At 50.2% G+C, this 19,128-nt stretch overlaps 1 protein-coding gene across 1 annotated transcript in view; it reads left to right on the top strand.

The window, feature by feature from the left end:
* The first annotated feature begins 2,655 nt into the window (after positions 1-2,655).
* Positions 2,656-19,128, top strand: part of LOC133360366 (fibrillin-1-like) — a 50,122-nt gene continuing 33,649 nt past the window's right edge. The window contains exons 1-9 of the mRNA XM_061579048.1: positions 2,656-2,942; positions 4,541-4,570; positions 12,720-12,791; positions 13,194-13,285; positions 14,872-14,967; positions 15,898-16,020; positions 16,477-16,599; positions 18,331-18,450; positions 18,996-19,118. Of these exons, the coding sequence (XP_061435032.1) occupies positions 2,662-2,942; positions 4,541-4,570; positions 12,720-12,791; positions 13,194-13,285; positions 14,872-14,967; positions 15,898-16,020; positions 16,477-16,599; positions 18,331-18,450; positions 18,996-19,118 (1,060 nt within the window). The 5' untranslated portion in view covers positions 2,656-2,661. The remainder of the gene's footprint in view (positions 2,943-4,540; positions 4,571-12,719; positions 12,792-13,193; positions 13,286-14,871; positions 14,968-15,897; positions 16,021-16,476; positions 16,600-18,330; positions 18,451-18,995; positions 19,119-19,128) is intronic.

The following is a 19,128-nucleotide window of genomic DNA, read 5'->3' as shown; positions in this document are numbered from 1 at the left end:
ACAGCCTGTTACAGGCTACACGGGGGATCTTTGTCTTTGTGTGTCTGTGTGTGGGGAGCGGTGGTGCAGCGGTTAGCGCGACGAAACCGGCGACCCGAGTTGGATTCCCGCTCACGGCCACCAACACCACCAGTGACGATGATCAGAACCGGTCCTGGGCCTCCTCCCCTAGGTCGACTCAGCCTCAAACGAGTACGTGGAGCGGTTGTGCACAAACATCGCCAACTGGGGAGACAAAGGCGGCCGGGCGTGGTGGTTGGCCACCCACCCCCTCGTGCGCCGTGCCGGCCTTCACGCGTGCACTTGCCCCAGAAGTCTGTGAAGGCCGCACGGGGGATCTTTGTCTTTGTCTGAGCGCGCGTGACTCCCTAATTGTGAAGGACGCAAAACATTTGAGAGCGCGTCACGCCCCGACTGAATGGGTGCTGATGATGATGATGCCGCTGCCGCCGCTGCTGCCGCTGCCGGCATATCAGCTGTGCGTGACCACATCGCCCCATCCTCACCACCAACACCACCACCCCCCAAATGCCACGGGGTGGACAGGACCCATTGAAGGGAGCACGCGCGGCGAGAGATTGAGGCGCAGCACCTGCAATTGCCGGGACGATTCGTGACCTCGGGTGCTCCCGGGAAGTCACCGAAGGTCGGACAGACGCAGCGGAGTGACAGAGTTCGATTCCAGCTCACGGCCACCGCCAACACCACCGCTGACGATTCATCTGAACCGGTCCTGGGCCTCTGGTCCCCCTAGGTCGACTCAGCCTCAAATGAGTACCTGGTGCGGTGAGCTGTAAACGCCGTCACTGGGGAGACAAAGGCGGCCGGGCGTGGTGCTGGCCACCCACCCCTCGTGTGCCGTGCCGGCCTTCATTAGTGCTACTCGCTAACAGTCCTTGCCCCAGTCTGTCACAGGCTGTACGGGGGAACTTTGTATGTGTGCCTCCCCTTGGTCGACTCAGCCTCAAATGAGTACCTGGTGCGGTGTGCTATACACGTTGTCACTGGGGAGACAAAGGCGGCCGGGCGCGCAGTCAAAGATTGCTCGCTAACAGAACTCGGCTGCCTGTTAAGGCCAAACGGAAGATTCTTTGTTTGCGTTTTGTCATTTCAAGTGACTTCACACACGCGCACGCCTCGCTGGACAATAGCGCTCACGAATAGATCTCGTTTCGCGAGCAGCGCTTTTCCTGGTCCGCCTATCGGCACGCAGCCTCACAGACGCAGCGATTCTCTGTTCGACTCTTTTGTCTGCCTTGAGGGTGTCCGTGCATAGCGAGAGGCACACACACACAGGCACACACACACACAATCACACACAATAACAAAGATAAAGACAAAGATCCCCCGTATAGCCTGAACAGACCGTGTGGGCGTGTGGGTGTGTAGCCAGCAGCACGCCAGGTCGCCTTTGTTTTCACGCACGGACACGCACACACACACACAGGTACACACAGGCACACACACACACAGACACACACACACGCACTGACACGCACACACAGACACGCACACACAGACACGCACAGACACGCACAGACACACAGACACACACACACAGACACACACACAGACACACACATAGACACACACACACAGATACACACACAGGCACACACACAGGCACACAAACACACAGACACACACAGACACACACACAGACACACACAGACACACACACACACAGACACACACACAGACACACACACACAGACACACACACACACACACAGGCACACGCACACACAGACACACACACACACAGCCACACACACACAGACACACACACACAGACACGCACACGCACAGGCATACACACACAGATACACACACAGGCACATACACACAGGCACACAAACACACAGACACACACACACAGACACACACACAGACACACACACAGACACACACACACAGGCACACACACACACAGACACACACACAGACACACAACAGACACACACACACAGACACACACACACAGACACACACACAGGCACACACACACAGACACACACACAGACACACACACACAGGCACACACACACACAGGAACACACACACAGACACACACACACACAGACACACACACAGGCACACACACACACAGACACACACAAACACACACATAGACACACACACACAGACACACACACAGACACACACACACAGACAACAACAATAACCGCCATTCGTCACTAAGTGGCGGTGACGTCACCACGACGCTTGTGCCAGGCCATGTGCACCTTGAGGCCACGTGAAGTGTCGAACGCCCGCTGGCAGGGGTCACGGGGCTGACCCAGCAGGTGCCACGGGTCGACTGACCGAGATGACCGAGATGAGTAGCTGATGCACCACCTGTGCCCCTTACTGTGCCAACTTGCTGTGCTTTAGGCACCCGGCGCTCCGCTCGTTCTTGTGAGCGTCGCTCCTCACACACACATAGGCACACACGCACACACAGGCACACACACGCGCACACACACACAGGCACGCACACACGCACACGCATGTACACACACACGCATGCACACGCATGCATACACACACGCACGCGCGCACACAGCCACCCACACAAATGCACGCGCGCCCACCACACCCTGACGCACATCCTCCCCCCATTGTCTCCGCCGGACATAAAAGCTGCTTACCTGAGCCGTGATGTCTCAACCACGGAACGGACAGCTCTCGCGCACAGCTCCGCTGTCCGACCTCAGCACGCAATCATCCGGAGCAGCGCTCAACACGGGCACAAGTCCCGATCTCGGCTCACTCAAGACGAGGCAGTGCACACACAACCAGTCACACCACGCTCGCAACAGACACGGACATCACCACCACCACCACTTCGTTCATTCGACGTCGCTAGACCCGAAGATGACAACGATGGGGAGATCAACGTTAGTCCTGGCCGTGGCGTTGGCAGTGCTCTGTATTGCGACGTAAGTAACCCGAAACATCTCCCCTTTGCTTCTGCACGTGGTGTTGTATGTAGTGTATAGTGTAGAGTATAGTGTAGTGTATAGTGTAGTGTATAGTGTAGTGTGTAGTGTAGTGTATAGTGTAGTGTGTAGTGTAGTGTATAGTGTAGTGTATAGTGTAGTGTGTAGTGTAGTGTATAGTGTAGTGTATAGTGTAGTGTGTAGTGTAGTGCATAGTGTAGTGTATAGTAGTGTATAGTAGTGTATAGTGTAGTGTGTAGTGTAGTGTATAGTGTAGTGTATAGTAGTGTATAGTGTAGTGTATAGTGTAGTGTATAGTGTAGTGTTTAGTGTATAGTGTAGTGTATAGTGTAGTGTATAGTGTAGTGTATAGTAGTGTATAGTGTAGTGTATAGTGTAGTGTATAGTGTAGTGTATAGTGTAGGTAGTAGTGTAGTGTAGTGTATAGTGTAGTGTATAGTGTAGTGTATAGTGTAGTGTATAGTAGTGTATAGTGTAGTGTATAGTGTAGTGTATAGTAGTGTATAGTAGTGTATAGTGTAGTGTATAGTAGTGTATAGTGTAGTGTATAGTGTAGTGTGTAGTGTAGTGTATAGTGTAGAGTATAGTGTAGTGTATAGTAGTGTATAGTAGTGTATAGTGTAGTGTATAGTAGTGTATAGTGTAGTGTATAGTGTAGTGTATAGTGTAGTGTACTAGTACAGCACTAAACGGTTGTGTGTTGGAGAGTAAACCCACTACAACATTTACAATTGTAGTGTAGTGTATAGTGTAATGTATAGTAGTGTATAGTGTAGTGTATAGTAGTGTATAGTGTAGTGTATATTGGAATGTATAGTGTAGTGTATAGTGTAGTATACTTGTACAGCACCAACAGGTTGTGTGTTGGAGAGTAAACCCACTACAACATTTACAATTGTAGTGTAGTGTATAGTAGTGTATAGTGTAGTGTATAGTGTAGTATACTAGTACAGCACTAACAGGTTGTGTGTTGGGGAGTAAACCCACTACAACATTTACACATTCGAGTCGCCGTGACGATTCACCATCAGGCGATTTGCTAGAATAACGGAGAGGTCCCTCCTGTTCTCGGAGGTGTTACAGTTTCAGTTTAATGTATTTGGAATAACCCTGTGAGTCATTCGCCTCTTGATTCGGGTGCAACCGCAACAAGCAATAAAATCACAAGATACATTTAAAATTTACTGTACGCAAATTTAAACATCCCCTACAAAAACAATAAAATCTTCCAGAAAAAGCACCATTTGTTTATGCTGCGTACAAAAATGTGCAAAAAATAAATAAATCTAATTTTGATGTTAGATCACAATAACAATCATAATACAATTTAGATTAAAATTTTAAGAATAACTCTATACTACATCAAAAAATCGGGCTAAACTGAACCTTTCTAGAAATGACTAAAATAATGCTGTGAAATCAATGTAACAGTGATCATAAGAAATGTGATTGTCGAAGGCATGGATTGCTGGACATCTGTTGAATTGAAGAGCTTCACAGCTCATAGGATTTGTTGCATAAACACAAATTCTGACTCTAATTGTCGTCGTGTTGTTGTTGTTGTTGTCCCTCCGCAGGCCGACAGAAGGCCAACTCCGACCTGATGGGTGAGTGGCGCGTCCACCACCTCGTGTCCTCTTCCACACCGCACAGTCCACACTCAACACCATAGACTCAACACTACACACTCAACACTGCCACCCATAGACTCAACACCATAGACTCAACACTGCCACCCATAGACTCAACACTGCCACCCATAGACTCAACACTGCACCATAGACTCAACACTGCTACCCATAGACTCATCACTGCCACTCATAGACTCAACACTACCCATAGACTCAACACTGCCACTCATAGACTCAACACTGCCACTCATAGACTCAGACTCAACACTGCCACTCATAGACTCAACACTGCACCATAGACTCAACACTGCCACCCATAGACTCAACACTGCACCATAGACTCAACACTGCCACCATAGACTCAACACTGCACCATAGACTCAACACTGCACCATAGACTCAACACTGCACCATAGACTCAACACTGCACCATAGACTCAACACTGCCCATAGACTCAACACTGCCCATAGACACAGCACTACCCATAGACTCAACACTGCCACCCATAGACTCAACACTGCACCATAGACTCAACACTGCCCATAGACTCAACACTGCACCATAGACTCACACTGCACCATAGACTCAACACTGCCCATAGACTCAACACTGCACCATAGACTCAACACTGCACCATAGACTCACACTGCCCATAGACTCAACACTGCACCATAGACTCAACACTGCCCATAGACTCAACACTGCACCATAGACTCAACACTGCCCATAGACTCAACACTGCACCATAGACTCAACACTGCACCATAGACTCAACACTGCCCATAGACTCAACACTGCACCATAGACTCAACACTGCCACTCATAGACTCAACACTGCACCATAGACTCAACACTGCACCCATAGACTCAACACTGCACCATAGACTCAACACTGCACCATAGACTCAACACTGCACCATAGACTCAACACTGCCCATAGACTCAACACTGTCATAGACTCAACACTGTCATAGACTCAACACTGCCCATAGACTCAACACTGCCCATAGACTCAACACTGCCCATAGACTCAACACTGCCCATAGACTCAACACTGCCCATAGACTCAACACTGCCCATAGACTCAACACTGCCATAGACTCAACACTGCACCATAGACTCAACACTGCCCATAGACTCAACATGCCATAGACTCAACACTGCCCATAGACTCAACACTGCCCATAGACTCAACACTGCCCATAGACTCAACACTGCCACCTAGACTCAACACTGCACCATAGACTCAACACCCATAGACTCAAACTGCACCATAGACTCAACACCATAGACTCAACACTGCCCCTTAGACTCAACACTGCACCCATAGACTCAACACTGCACCATAGACTCAACACTGCCCATAGACTCAGCACTGCCACTCATAGACTCAACACTGCCCATAGACTCAACACTGCCACCATAGACTCAACACTGCCCACTCAGACTCATATTAACACTGCACCATAGACTCAACACTGCACCATAGACTCAACACCCTGCCCATAGACTCACACTCTACCCATAGACTCAACACTGCCACTCATAACTCAACCCTGCACCATAGACTCAACACTGCCCATAGACTCAACACGTGCACCATAGACTCAACACTGCCCATAGACTCAACACTGCCATAGACTCAACACTGCCCATAGACTCACCACTACCCATAGACTCAACACTGCCCCATAGACTCAACACTGCCCATAGACTTCAACACTGCCCATAGACTCAACACTGCCCATAGACTCAACACTGCCCATAGACTCAACACTGCCCATAGACTCAACACTGCCCATATACTCAACACTGCCCATAGACCTCAACACTGCCCATAGACTCAACACTGCCCATAGACTCACACTGCCCATAGACTCAACACTGCCCATAGACTCAACACTGCCCATAGACTCAACACTGCCCATAGACTCAACACTGCCCATAGACTCAACACTGCCCATAGACTCAACACTGCCCATAGACTCAACACTGCCCATAGACAACTGCCCATAGACACACTACCCATAGACTCAACACTGCCCATAGACTCACACTACCATAGACTCAACACTGCCCATAGACTCAACACTGCCCATAGACTCAACACTGCCATAGACTCAACACTGCCCATAGACTCAAACTACCCATAGACTCAACACTGCCCATAGACTCAACACTGCCCATAGACTCAACACTGCCCATAGACTCAACACTGCCCATAGACTCAACACTGCCCATAGATCAACACTGCCCATAGACTCAACACTACCCATAGACTCAACACTGCCCATAGACTCAACACTGCCCATAGACTCAACACTGCCCATAGATCAACACTGCCCATAGACACGCACTACCCATAGACTCAACACTGCCCATAGACTCACACTGCCCATAGACTCAACACTGCCCATAGACTCAACACCCCATAGACTCAACACTGCCCATAGACTCAACACCCATAGACTCAACACTGCATAGACTCAACACTGCCCATAGACTCAACACTGCCCATACTCAACACCATAGACTCAACACTGCCCATAGACTCAACACTGCCCATAGACTCACACACTACCATAGACTCAACACTGCCCATAGACTCAACACTGCCCAGACTCAACACTGCCCATAGACTCAACACTGCCCATAGACTCAACACTGCCCATAGACTCACACTGCCCATAGACTCAACACTGCCCATAGATCAACACTGCCCATAGACTCAACACTACCCATAGACTCAACACTGCCCATAGACTCAACACTGCCCATAGACTCAACACTGCCCATACTCAACACTGCCCATAGACTCAACACTGCCCATAGACTCAACATGCCCATAGACTCAACACTGCCCATAGACTCAACACTGCCCATAGACTCAACACTGCCCATAGACTCAACACTGCCCAATAGATCAACACTGCCCATAGACTCAACATGCCCATAGACTCACCAACACTACCCATAGACTCAACACTGCCCATAGACTCAACATGCCCATAGATCCAGCACTACCATAGACTCAACACTGCCCATATACTCAACACTGCCCATAGACTCAACACTGCCCATATACTCAACAATACCATAGACTCAACACTGCCATAGAATCAACACTGCCAATAGACTCAACACTGCCCATAGACTCAACACTGCCATAGATTCAACACTACCCACAGACTCAACACTGCCCATAGGCTCAACACTGCCCATAGACTCAACACTGCCCATAGACTCAACACTGCCCATAGATTCAACACTACCCACAGACTCAACACTGCCCATAGGCTCAACACTGCCCATAGACTCAACACTGCCCATAGACTCAACGCTGCCCATAGACTCAACACTGCTCCCTACAAACCACGCCAGACGTTTTGAGTGACAGCTCTCTCTCGCTCTCTGTGTCTCTTTCTCTCTCTAATTTTTATTATTTTATTATTTTCCTTCTACGTGACTTTACCGAAAGAACCAAGAAGATGAATACCTGCAGTCACGAAAGCTTTAAATCGAAAATTAAAATTAAGATTTAGTTTAAAAGGTAACGCTGTAGTCTCTGGGGCCTCGCTCGCTGCTCCTGCGGCCAGCGCAAGAGGCCGGGGGGGGGGGGGGGTCTCGGCTCGAAGCGGCCGCCCTGGTTAATACCGCGGCGTCGCGTCTGACCGCGCGGAACTAAACCAACCCGTTAGACAGATGGGGGTTTGTTTTTTTAGTTAGTCCAATAATAATAATCATATAAATAAAAATAATGACACAAATTTTGAGCGATAAATCATTTAGGAATAAATGATGAAGAACAATAAATGATAATAAGTAATTAAGGTAAAAAAATAAACAGAATGCCGTGGTCAAAACAATGAAGGGTAATAACGGGTAATTGTTAACTAAGTCATGAAAGTGAATAGCGCGGGGGGGGGGGGGGGGATATAAATAAATAACAGGACAGGCGCCTCCTCGCTTCTTAATTTAAAATATCCGGCGAATGTTCTGGACACCTCGGTGCAAATGTTACACACACACATATAACAATATGTATTTAAATATCAATCTATTTATATATTAAAGTATAGATGTATATGTAAAAAAAATATTTATAAAGAAATATATAATTATTGATAAATACATTAATCAATATATTTAAATATATTTTTAAATATGTATTTATTTCTGAATTTAATTAAATAAGCATTTATATCGATATATTCATAAATAAATATTTATATCTGTATATGTATGCGTGTAAATAAATATATTAAACATACATATATCAAAATATACACATAGATGTAAAGATGTATTTATACATTTATTTCTATTTATAAATATTAATGTTAGGCTCATATTTCGTTCGGTAAAATCACGTAGGTAAAAAATAATAAAAATAAAAAATTAAAATAAAGTGATGAAAAATATCACGTTTCGATCACAACGCAAGCGGTCGTCATCAGGAACATGTATAAAGGAACATTTATGAATGTATCTATATTAAATAACATTTATAAACATACAAAAAGGAACATTTATGTGTTGCGATCGAAACGCCGTGATGTTTTGAATCACTTTATTTTTATTTTTAATTATATTATATATTTTTTATCTACGTCACTTTACCGAAAGTTTCAAGTCAAACTGTGTGCTTGTATCTTCTTGGTTCTTTCGGTAAAGTCACGTAGAAGGGAAGTAATAAAATAATAAAAATAAAACATAATAAAATAATTCTCACGACGTTTCGGCCACAACGCAAGCAGCCGTCCTCAGGTGAAGACCAGGTCTGTCGAGGCGACAGCGTCTGAATGTGTGTGCTTGTATGTGCTACTAATATTTACGCACCGCGCCGCCAGTGAGAAGCCTTCGGCACGACGCCTCTTTGCCAGCGAGTCGAAGTGAGGATTTCCTCAGCGACCACGTGGCGTTTTTTTTGTACCTAAGTGAGGATTTCCTGGGGGCGAGCATTCATAACAACAAGCACAATACTCACAGTAATACATCAAAAGTGCCGTAATATTACGACTATTTTTGTTTTAGCAGGTAAGGCCCCACCGAGCAATGCGGCTATTCTTCACAAATGATAGCGGCTTAACGGAAGTGGTTAATTTTTTTATCAGCACCACGTGGGGATTTATGTAAGCAGCCGATTTACTCTTAAACACGTGGTGACGTTGATTCTAAATGTGGACGGGGGGGATAATCGGAGGACCCGGAGAACAATCCACGCGGCCACGGGGAGAGAAATCCGTGAAATATTTCATTTAAAAAGGGTGGGGGGGGGGGGGCACATAAAGCATTGAAAAAAAACAAAATAAAACTAAATGATGAACGAAGCAAAGTGCCGACTACACCGAGCATCATCTCGTTTCCTCTGATCGTTAAAAAAGAGAGAGACGCAGACTCCACATAACACAGCAGCAGCAGGCGTCGTCAGGGCTCTGTATCGAACCCACGGCCTCCCATAGACCAGGCGAGGTGGTCAACATCTCCTACAGTAGCCACCGTGGCGCCCCACGTCATGAATCGATCCTCCGAGACTCGGCGTTGACTTCCCCCGGCATTGATCAGAGCACCGCGCGGCAATCCCTGAACGAGCGGAGGGAGGAGTGACGCCTCTCAAAGTCGCCCGACCTTTTGCATCGTCAGGTGCAATTGCATTTAAATTAAGGGGGGAGGGGGGCAAAGACAAAAGTAACAGAGAAAGTCTCCCCCCCTCACCCCCCCCCCCATGTCGCTTCATTTTCCACCAGAGGAGCAGTCGGATTTCCCAAAAAAATATTTTCGGAAAAAAAGACAAACGCGCACACACAGACACACACGCGCACACACAGACACACACAGAGACAAACACACACACACAGACACACACGCGCACACACACGTGCACACACAGACACACACACACAGACACACACAGAGACACATAAACACACACACAGACACACACGTGCACACACACACAGACACACACACAGACACACACAGACACACACAGATACACACAGACACACACACAGACACACACGCGCACACACAGATACACACAGACACACACAGACACACACACAGACACACACGCGCACACACAGACACACACGCGCGCACACAGAGACACACACAGACACACACACACAGACACACACACAGACACACACACAGATACACACAGACACACACACAGACACACACAGACACACACACAGACACACACAGACACACACACACAGATACACACAGACACACACACAGACAGTCACACACACGCACACACATACACAGAGACAATCGGACTATTTTCGTGCCGTGCGTTTATGAGGATTTTGTTTAAACCTTTAACGCACAATGTGTGTGTGTGCGTTCTCAAAAGAGAGAGAGAAAAACATCTCTTAGTGTGTATGTGTGTGTGTTTTTTCACACACACGCACATATTTCTCTATGCGTGGCGGTCGCAAGCAAAGGGCTCGGCTACTTTTGTTTCTTCACCGCGACTGACTGATGACGAGGTCATTCGTATTCTCGCATATTCCACCTCTTCGTGAACTCATCAACTCACTCACCCACCCACCCACCCACTCACCCACTCGCTAACTCGTTCACACACGTGTACACTAGTTCACTCAGAAACTCACTCATCCACCCATCGATCCACTCACTCACCCACCCACTCGTGAACTCATTTACACAAATATCCACTCACCAACTCACACACCCACCCACCCACTCACCCACTCGCTAACTCACTCACACACGTGTCCACTAGTTCACTCAGCCACTCACTCATCCACCCACCCACCCACTTACTCACCCACTCTCCCACCCACCCGCTTACCCACCCACCTACTCACCTACTTACCCATCTGCCCACCCACTCGCTCACCCACCCACCTACTCACCCACCCACCCACTCACCCACCCACCCACTCCCCCACTCGCTAACTCGCTTACACAAATATCCACTCGCCCACTCAGAAACTCACTCATCCACCCATCGATCCATTCACTCACCCACCCACTCGCTAACTCATTTACACAAATATCCACTCACCGACTCATTCATCCGCCCACCCACTCACCCACTTGCTAACTCACTCACACACACACATCCACTAGCTCACTCACCAACTTACGCACTCACTCACCCAACCGCTCACTCACCAACCCACCCCTGCATGCTGGCATGCAGCAAGATACGAACGCCCGCACTTACGAACGAACCCGCACTTACGAACACCCGCACTTACGAACGAACCCGCATTTACGAACGAACCCGCACTTACGAACACCCCCACTTACGAACGCCCGCACTTACGAACGAACCCGCACTTACGAACGAACCCGCACTTACGAACGAACCCGCACTTACGAACACCCCCACTTACGAACGCCCGCACTTACGGACGAACCCGCACTTACGAACGCCCGCACTTACGAACGAACCCGCACTTACGAACGAACCCGCACTTACGAACACCCCCACTTACGAACGAACCCGCACTTACGAATGAACCCATACTTACGAACGAACCCACACTTACGAACGAACCCACACTTACGAACGAACCCGCACTTACGAACACCCCCACTTACGAACGAACCCGCACTTACGAACGAACCCACACTTACGAACGAACCCGCACTTACGACAGCACCTGCTTTTAACCGCCCGACTTACGAACCTTCGATCACATGTCGAACCGAGCCTCAGAAATATATTTTCACCGTTCGGCGAAGCGATGTATTCGTGAGACGTGATGAGTCCCAGCATCCGTGCGACAGGCAAGCCGGCATCAGGACGACTCGAAGCAAATGAAAACAATCCGATCTCTTTCATTTCCCTCCTTACTTTGCGTCGACCATTCACCACGCCGTGACCTGCAAATGTGAAGCACATTCATTCTTTAGCAATGGCTTGCCCTTCCTTTGTCGTACCCTGAAGCATTGCCCGACATGGGTACACGTGGTCCAACCTCACGAACGGGACCTTGGGGACACAACAAAAACGCAACCCGTTCGTAAGTCGAGGCCTGCCCCCCCCCCCGCCACCACCACCACCCCGTGTGACGATGTGATCACGTGCCCCCCCCTGCCCCCCCCCCGCCCCCCCCACCCCCCGCCTCTCTTCCACAGGTTGGGAGTCTGCTCCGAGAAGATCAGCAAAATCCAGACCTACATCTCCTACTACAAGAACGCTGCGCTCGTGTGAGTTGTCTGCTGGTCGGAGGGGAAACCGACCCCCACTCCTCCTCGTGGAAACTCCACATTCCTATGTCGAGGGCCAGTATGCACAACCCCCGTTAACGCCCCCTACCCCCCCTCCTCCTTCTCCTCCTCCTCACACAAAGTGGTAGCTCGTTTTATCGACCCCCCCCCCTCCAGGGAGGGAGGATGATGGGTTGAGTCCAGTGGTGTGCGCACGGCACTACGAACCCATTACTAATTGTCTGTGTCGGGTGGTGGAGGGTTACGACAACAACATTCATACTCACGCGATCTAACCCAACACACCTTCATTATGAATAATATTGGTCGCGAAAGCCCCCCGCCCCCCCCCCCGCCTACGTGTTAAACTGCTTGCCCTCTGCCCTCCGTTGCGATCTGCAGGACAACGTCAAAGCTCAGCTACCGCGTGGTCCAGATCACGCAGTACGTGTGCTGCCCGGGCTGGCTCGTCAGTGGCGACGAGTGTCCCATCTGTAAGACTCACACAGAGACCCATAGACTCACACAGAGACACATAGACTCACACAGAGACACGTAGACTCACACAGAGACACATAGACTCACTCAGAGACACATAGACTCACTCAGAGACACATAGACTCACTCAGAGACACATAGACTCACACAGAGACACATAGACTCACACAGAGACACATAGACTCACACAGAGACACATAGACTCACACAGAGACACATAGACTCACACAGAGACACATAGACTCACACAGAGACACACAGACTCACACAGAGACACATAGACTCACACAGAGACCCATAGACTCACACAGAGACACATAGACTCACACAGAGACCCATACACTCACACAGAGACACACAGACTCACACAGAGACCCATAGACTCACACAGAGACACATAGACTCACACAGAGACACATAGACTCACTCAGAGACCCATAGACTCACTCAGAGACCCATAGACTCACACAGAGACCCATAGACGCACTCAGAGACCCATAGACTCACACAGAGACACATAGACTCACACAGAGACCCATGGACTCACTCAGAGACCTATAGACTCACACAGATACCCATAGACTCCCACAGAGACCCATAGACTCACTCAGAGACGCATATACTCACACAGAGACCCATAGACTCACACAGAGACCCATAGACTCACACAGAGACACAGACTCACGCAGAGACCCATAGACTCACTCACACAACCATAGACTCACTCAGAGACCAGTAGACTCACTCAGAAAGCCATAGACTCACTCAGAGACCCATAGACTCACAATATACTGAGTGCAAGTGAGTTGATGCGTTTAATGCAACACACAATGACGTGGACATCAGAGCAACATCCACAGCGAACCCACCCAATCTACATCAGCGCAAGGACGATCACTTCGCTCGAGACACTGCAGACTTCTGGCTAGCCGCGACCGATACTCCACCAAACACAAAGTCCGGGAAGCGAGAGTTTCCCTCCTCGTCGTCGCCGGCGGCGGCGCGTTCCCCGTGCCCTCGTCGGGCCAGAGCGACACGGCCGGCACTTAGACCGGAGGAATCAATCCGAAGAGCTTCGAAGCTCTTTCGGAGATGACGTTTTTAAATTCTTTATATTAAGTTCGCTTGCTTGCGTGCTTGCTTGCTTGCTTACGACCGTGCAAATCTTTCGGTCGTTTTTTTAACCCACTTCCCATGATCCAATCGAGCTGACATTTTGCACACAGACTCGTTGTGCGAGACAATTAATGTTCGTGAATTTTTTTTCCAAAACTGTACACTGTTTATGGAAAACAAATTAAATATTTAATTACCAATTGTTTAATACTGCAGACAATCATCTGACCCATAGGTGGCAGCCATCTCAAGCCAGAGGACGAGAGGACTCTAGCCGCCACGCATATAAAGGATTTATAGTGAAAAACTTAGTTTTTACGGGTTATACTTGTTTAGTTTTTGTTCGTTGCGCGGTCGTCGCAGTTCGTGTGTGCGAGCGCGAGTGCCGCGTTGGGCCGTGGGTCTCTTCGCCGCTTTCTTTCGCCCGCGGTGCCAATGGACCCGCCCCTCCCTGTCCCTTCCACAGTCACGTGCCAGGACCAGTGTCTCAACGGCGGCGTGTGCAGCTCCAACAACACGTGCAGCTGCCCGTCAGGATACACGGGCCTCCTGTGCGAAACCGGTACGTGGCATCGACACGAAACCGACGTTGGCGCCCGACGTTTGCATGACGTTGCGCCCCAACGTTGCCCCAACGTTGGTCCAACCTTGAGCCAACCTTGACCCAACGTTGCCCCAACGTTGCTCCAACCTTGAGCCAACGCTGCTCCAACCTTGACCCATCGTTTTCCCAACGTTGGTCAAACCTTGACCCAACGTTGCTCCAAGCTTGACCCAACGTTTCCCCAATGTTGGTCAAACCTTGACCCAACGTTGCTCCAACCTTGACCCATCGTTTCCCCAACGTTGGTCAAACCTTGACCCAACGTTGCTCCAACCTTGACCCAACGTTTCCCCAATGTTGGTCAAACCTTGACCCAACGTTGCTCCAACCTTGACCCATCGTTTCCCCAACGTTGCAGGGGGGTGGGGGGTGGAGGGTTTCTACTCTTCTACGCCCCCTGCCCCCACCCCAAACTCCCCTTCACCCCCTCACCACCTCCCCCCCGACACCCCCTACCCCCTCTCCTCCCTATCCACACGTGACCGTGCGTGGTGAAGTATGGTGAAACCGAGACTCACAATCCTCTCTCCCCACCACCACCCATCACCACCCACCACCCACCACTACCCACCACCACCACCACCCACCCCACCCACCCACCCACCCCACCCACCACCACCACCACCCACCACCCACCCCACCCACCCACCCACCACCACCCACAACACCCACCCCACCCACCCACCCACCACCACCCACAACACCCACCCCACCCAACCACCCACCCACCCCACCACCACCCACACCACCCACCCACCCCACCACCACCCACACCACCACCACCACCCACCACCACCCACCCTACCCACCCCACCACCACCCACACCACCACCACCCACCCCACCCACCCACCCCACCACCACCCACACCACCCACCACCCCACCCAGACATCGACGAGTGCTTGACACAGAACGGAGGCTGTGGACAGACCTGCACCAACTCCGACGGATCCTTCAGCTGCTCCTGCAACGCCGGCTACACCCTGGGGGCCGACAGCCTGTCCTGTGAAGGTGAGCGCGGAGATGTTAACTTCCTCGCCTGGTACACAGGAGGTCGTGGATTCGATCCTGAACCCTGACGCCTGCTGTATATTTGGAGTTTGCGTGTCTCTCTCATCATCATCATCATCACGGTGGCTAAGAGATGTTGACTACCTCGCCTGGTACACAGGAGGTCGTGGGTTCGATCTCTAACCCTGATAATTCCAGCTGTATATTTGGAGTTTGCGTGTCTTTCTCATCATCATCACGGTGGCTAGGAGATGTTAACTACCTCGCCTGGTACACAGGAGGTCGTGGGTTCGATCTCGATCCTGACGGCACCGGTTGTGTATTTGGAGTTTGCGTCTCTCTGTCTCATCATCATCATCATCACGTTGGCTTGGGAGATGATGACGACGACGATGATGATGGTGCTTACTCTGAATGACGATGATTGTAACGATCGCACTTCTGCCCCCAAAACAGATGTTGACGAGTGTAAGGCTCTGCCAAGCCCCTGTGCTCAGATCTGCATCAACTCCATCGGCTCGTTCAAATGCGCGTGCAACAGCGGCTACACCATAGCTGCCGACGGCCTGGCTTGTGATGGTGAGTACAGAGACAAAGCTTCCTAACACGCCCCGTAAAGCCTCAACAGACTGTAGGGGCAAGTGCTGTTGCTAGCGAGCAGCACCCGAGAGTGCTCATTTGAGTCTGAGTCGACCTAGGGGAGGACCATGACCGGTTCAGAGAATCGTCACTGGTGGTGTTGGTGGCCCTGAGCTGGAATCGAACTCGGCTTAAAACCGGGTTCGTCGTGCTAACCGCTGCACATAAACACAAACATCACCAACCTTGACACACGTACACACACACATACACACCTACCAATACCAACACCCCCTTCGTCACAAAGTTACGTCCCCACGGCGCCTGTGCCAGGCTAGGTGCACTTTGAGGCTACCACGTGAAGTGTCGAAGGCCTCACTGCTGGTAGGAGGAGGTCACGGGACAGACCCAGCAGGTGCCATGAGTTGCCTGATTGAGATGACCAGCAGATGCACCACCAGCTGTACCCCTACTGTGCCAGGCTAGGTGCAGGAGGAGGTCACGGGACAGACCCAGCAGGTGCCATGGGTTGCCCGATTGAGATGGCCACTGGTAGATGCACCACCAGCTGTACCCCCTACTGTGCCAGGCTAGGTGCAGGAGGAGTTTTCGGGACAGACCCAGCAGGTGCCATGGGTCGACTGACTGAGATGACCAGTAGATGCACCACCAGCTGTACCCCTCTACTGTGCCAGGCTAGGTGCAGGTGGAGGTCACGGGACAGACCCAGCAGGTGCCATGGGTTGCCCGACTGAGATGACCCCTGGTAGATGCACCACCAGCTGTACCCCCACTGTGCCAACTTGCTGTGCTTTAGCCGCCCGGCGTTCAGCTCGTTGTTGTGAGCGTCGCTCCTCTACCCTCCGTTGTTGTTGTTGTTGTTGCTGGAGAGGCGACTGCCTCCAAGTGCCCAGTAGTAGCAGCAGCAGCAGCGTCCTTCACGAGCCTCTTTCATTCCAACATCACCAACCTTGACGCGCAGATCGCGCTGCCTCCAGGGCCGTCTGGAACGTTCTTTGGAAGCCCACAGGGAGCTGTGATGCCACTTTGAAATCGTCGTCTACATTGACAAACTCATTTGTTTAGAACTGCTGCTGCTGCTTGTTGTTGTTGTTGTTTAGATTGTTGTCCTTCCCCCCGCAACTCGGATTAGCCACGGTTGGCTACGTACGGTGCGAAAGATGTTCAACGCACACAGGGCAGGGCGCGTGACGGCGAGAAGCGACAGTGATGATGACGCTGATGATGATGCTGATGCCACTGCTGCTGATGACACTGGTGGTGATGTTGATGATGATGCTACTGCTGATGATGATGCTACTGCTGATGATGATGATGTTGATGATGACGCTGCTTCTGATGACACTGATGATGATGATACTACTGCTGACGATGATGATGTTGATGATGACGCTGCTTCTGATGACACTGATGATGATGATGCTACTGCTGACGATGTTGATGATGACGCTGCTTCTGATGACACTGATGATGATGATGCTACTGCTGACGATGATGCTGATGATGATGCTACTGCTGATAATGATGATGATGCTACTGCTGCTGATGATGATGATGCTACTGCTGATAATGATGATGATGCTACTGCTACTGCTGATGATGATGCTACTGCTGATGATGATGCTGATGATGATGCTACTGCTGCTGCTTCTGATGCTGCTGCTTCTGACGATGACGCGTTTGCCTTGTTGTTGTTGTTGTTGTTTACAGATATCGACGAGTGCATCCCCAGCTCTCCGTGCGAGTCGCAATGCACCAACAGCGTGGGGAACTTCTCCTGCAGCTGCCCTGCTGGACAGCTCCTCAACGATGACGGGCGGACATGCAGAGGTGCGTCATTGTTGTTGTTGTTGTTTGTGCTAACGCTCATCTCTCGTTGATGTTGTTGTTGTTTGTGTGGCTGCTGTTGCTGCATCATCTCTCATTGTTGTTGTTGTTGTTTGTGTTGCTGTTGCATCATCTCTCATTGTTGTTGTTGTTGTTGTTTGTGTGGCTGCTGCTGCTGCATCATCTCTCATTGTTGTTGTTGTTGTTTGTGTGGCTGCTGCTGCATCATCTCTCATTGTTGTTGTTGTTGTTTGTGTGGCTGTTGCTGTTGCATCATCTCTCATTGTTGTTGTTGTTGTTTGTGTGGCTGCTGCTGCATCATCTCTCATTGTTGTTGTTGTTGTTGTTTGTGTGGCTGTTGCTGTTGCATCATCTCTCATTGTTGTTGTGGTTGTTGTTGTTTGTGTTGCTGCTGCATCATCTCTCATTGTCGTTGTTGTTGTTTGTGTGGCTGCTGTTGCATCATTCATCGTTGTTGTTGTTGTTGTTGTTTGTGTGGCTGCTGTTGCATCATTCAGCGTTGTTGTTGTTGTTGTTGTTTGTGCTAGACGTGGACGAGTGTGGAGCGGCGGTGTCTCCGTGCTCCCAGTTCTGCGTCAACACGTGGAGCTCGCACCGCTGTGCGTGCCCACCGGGCTACCAGCTCGCGGGGGACGGAGTCGCCTGCGACGGTACAACAAC

Source organism: Lethenteron reissneri, chromosome 68 (assembly GCF_015708825.2).
Source record: "Lethenteron reissneri isolate LAM-NWPU_2019-01 chromosome 68, ASM1570882v1, whole genome shotgun sequence".
NCBI classification, from domain to species: domain Eukaryota; kingdom Metazoa; phylum Chordata; class Hyperoartia; order Petromyzontiformes; family Petromyzontidae; genus Lethenteron; species Lethenteron reissneri.
The sequence above is the reverse complement of the archived record's forward strand: the minus strand, read 5'-3'. Positions and strand labels throughout refer to the sequence as shown.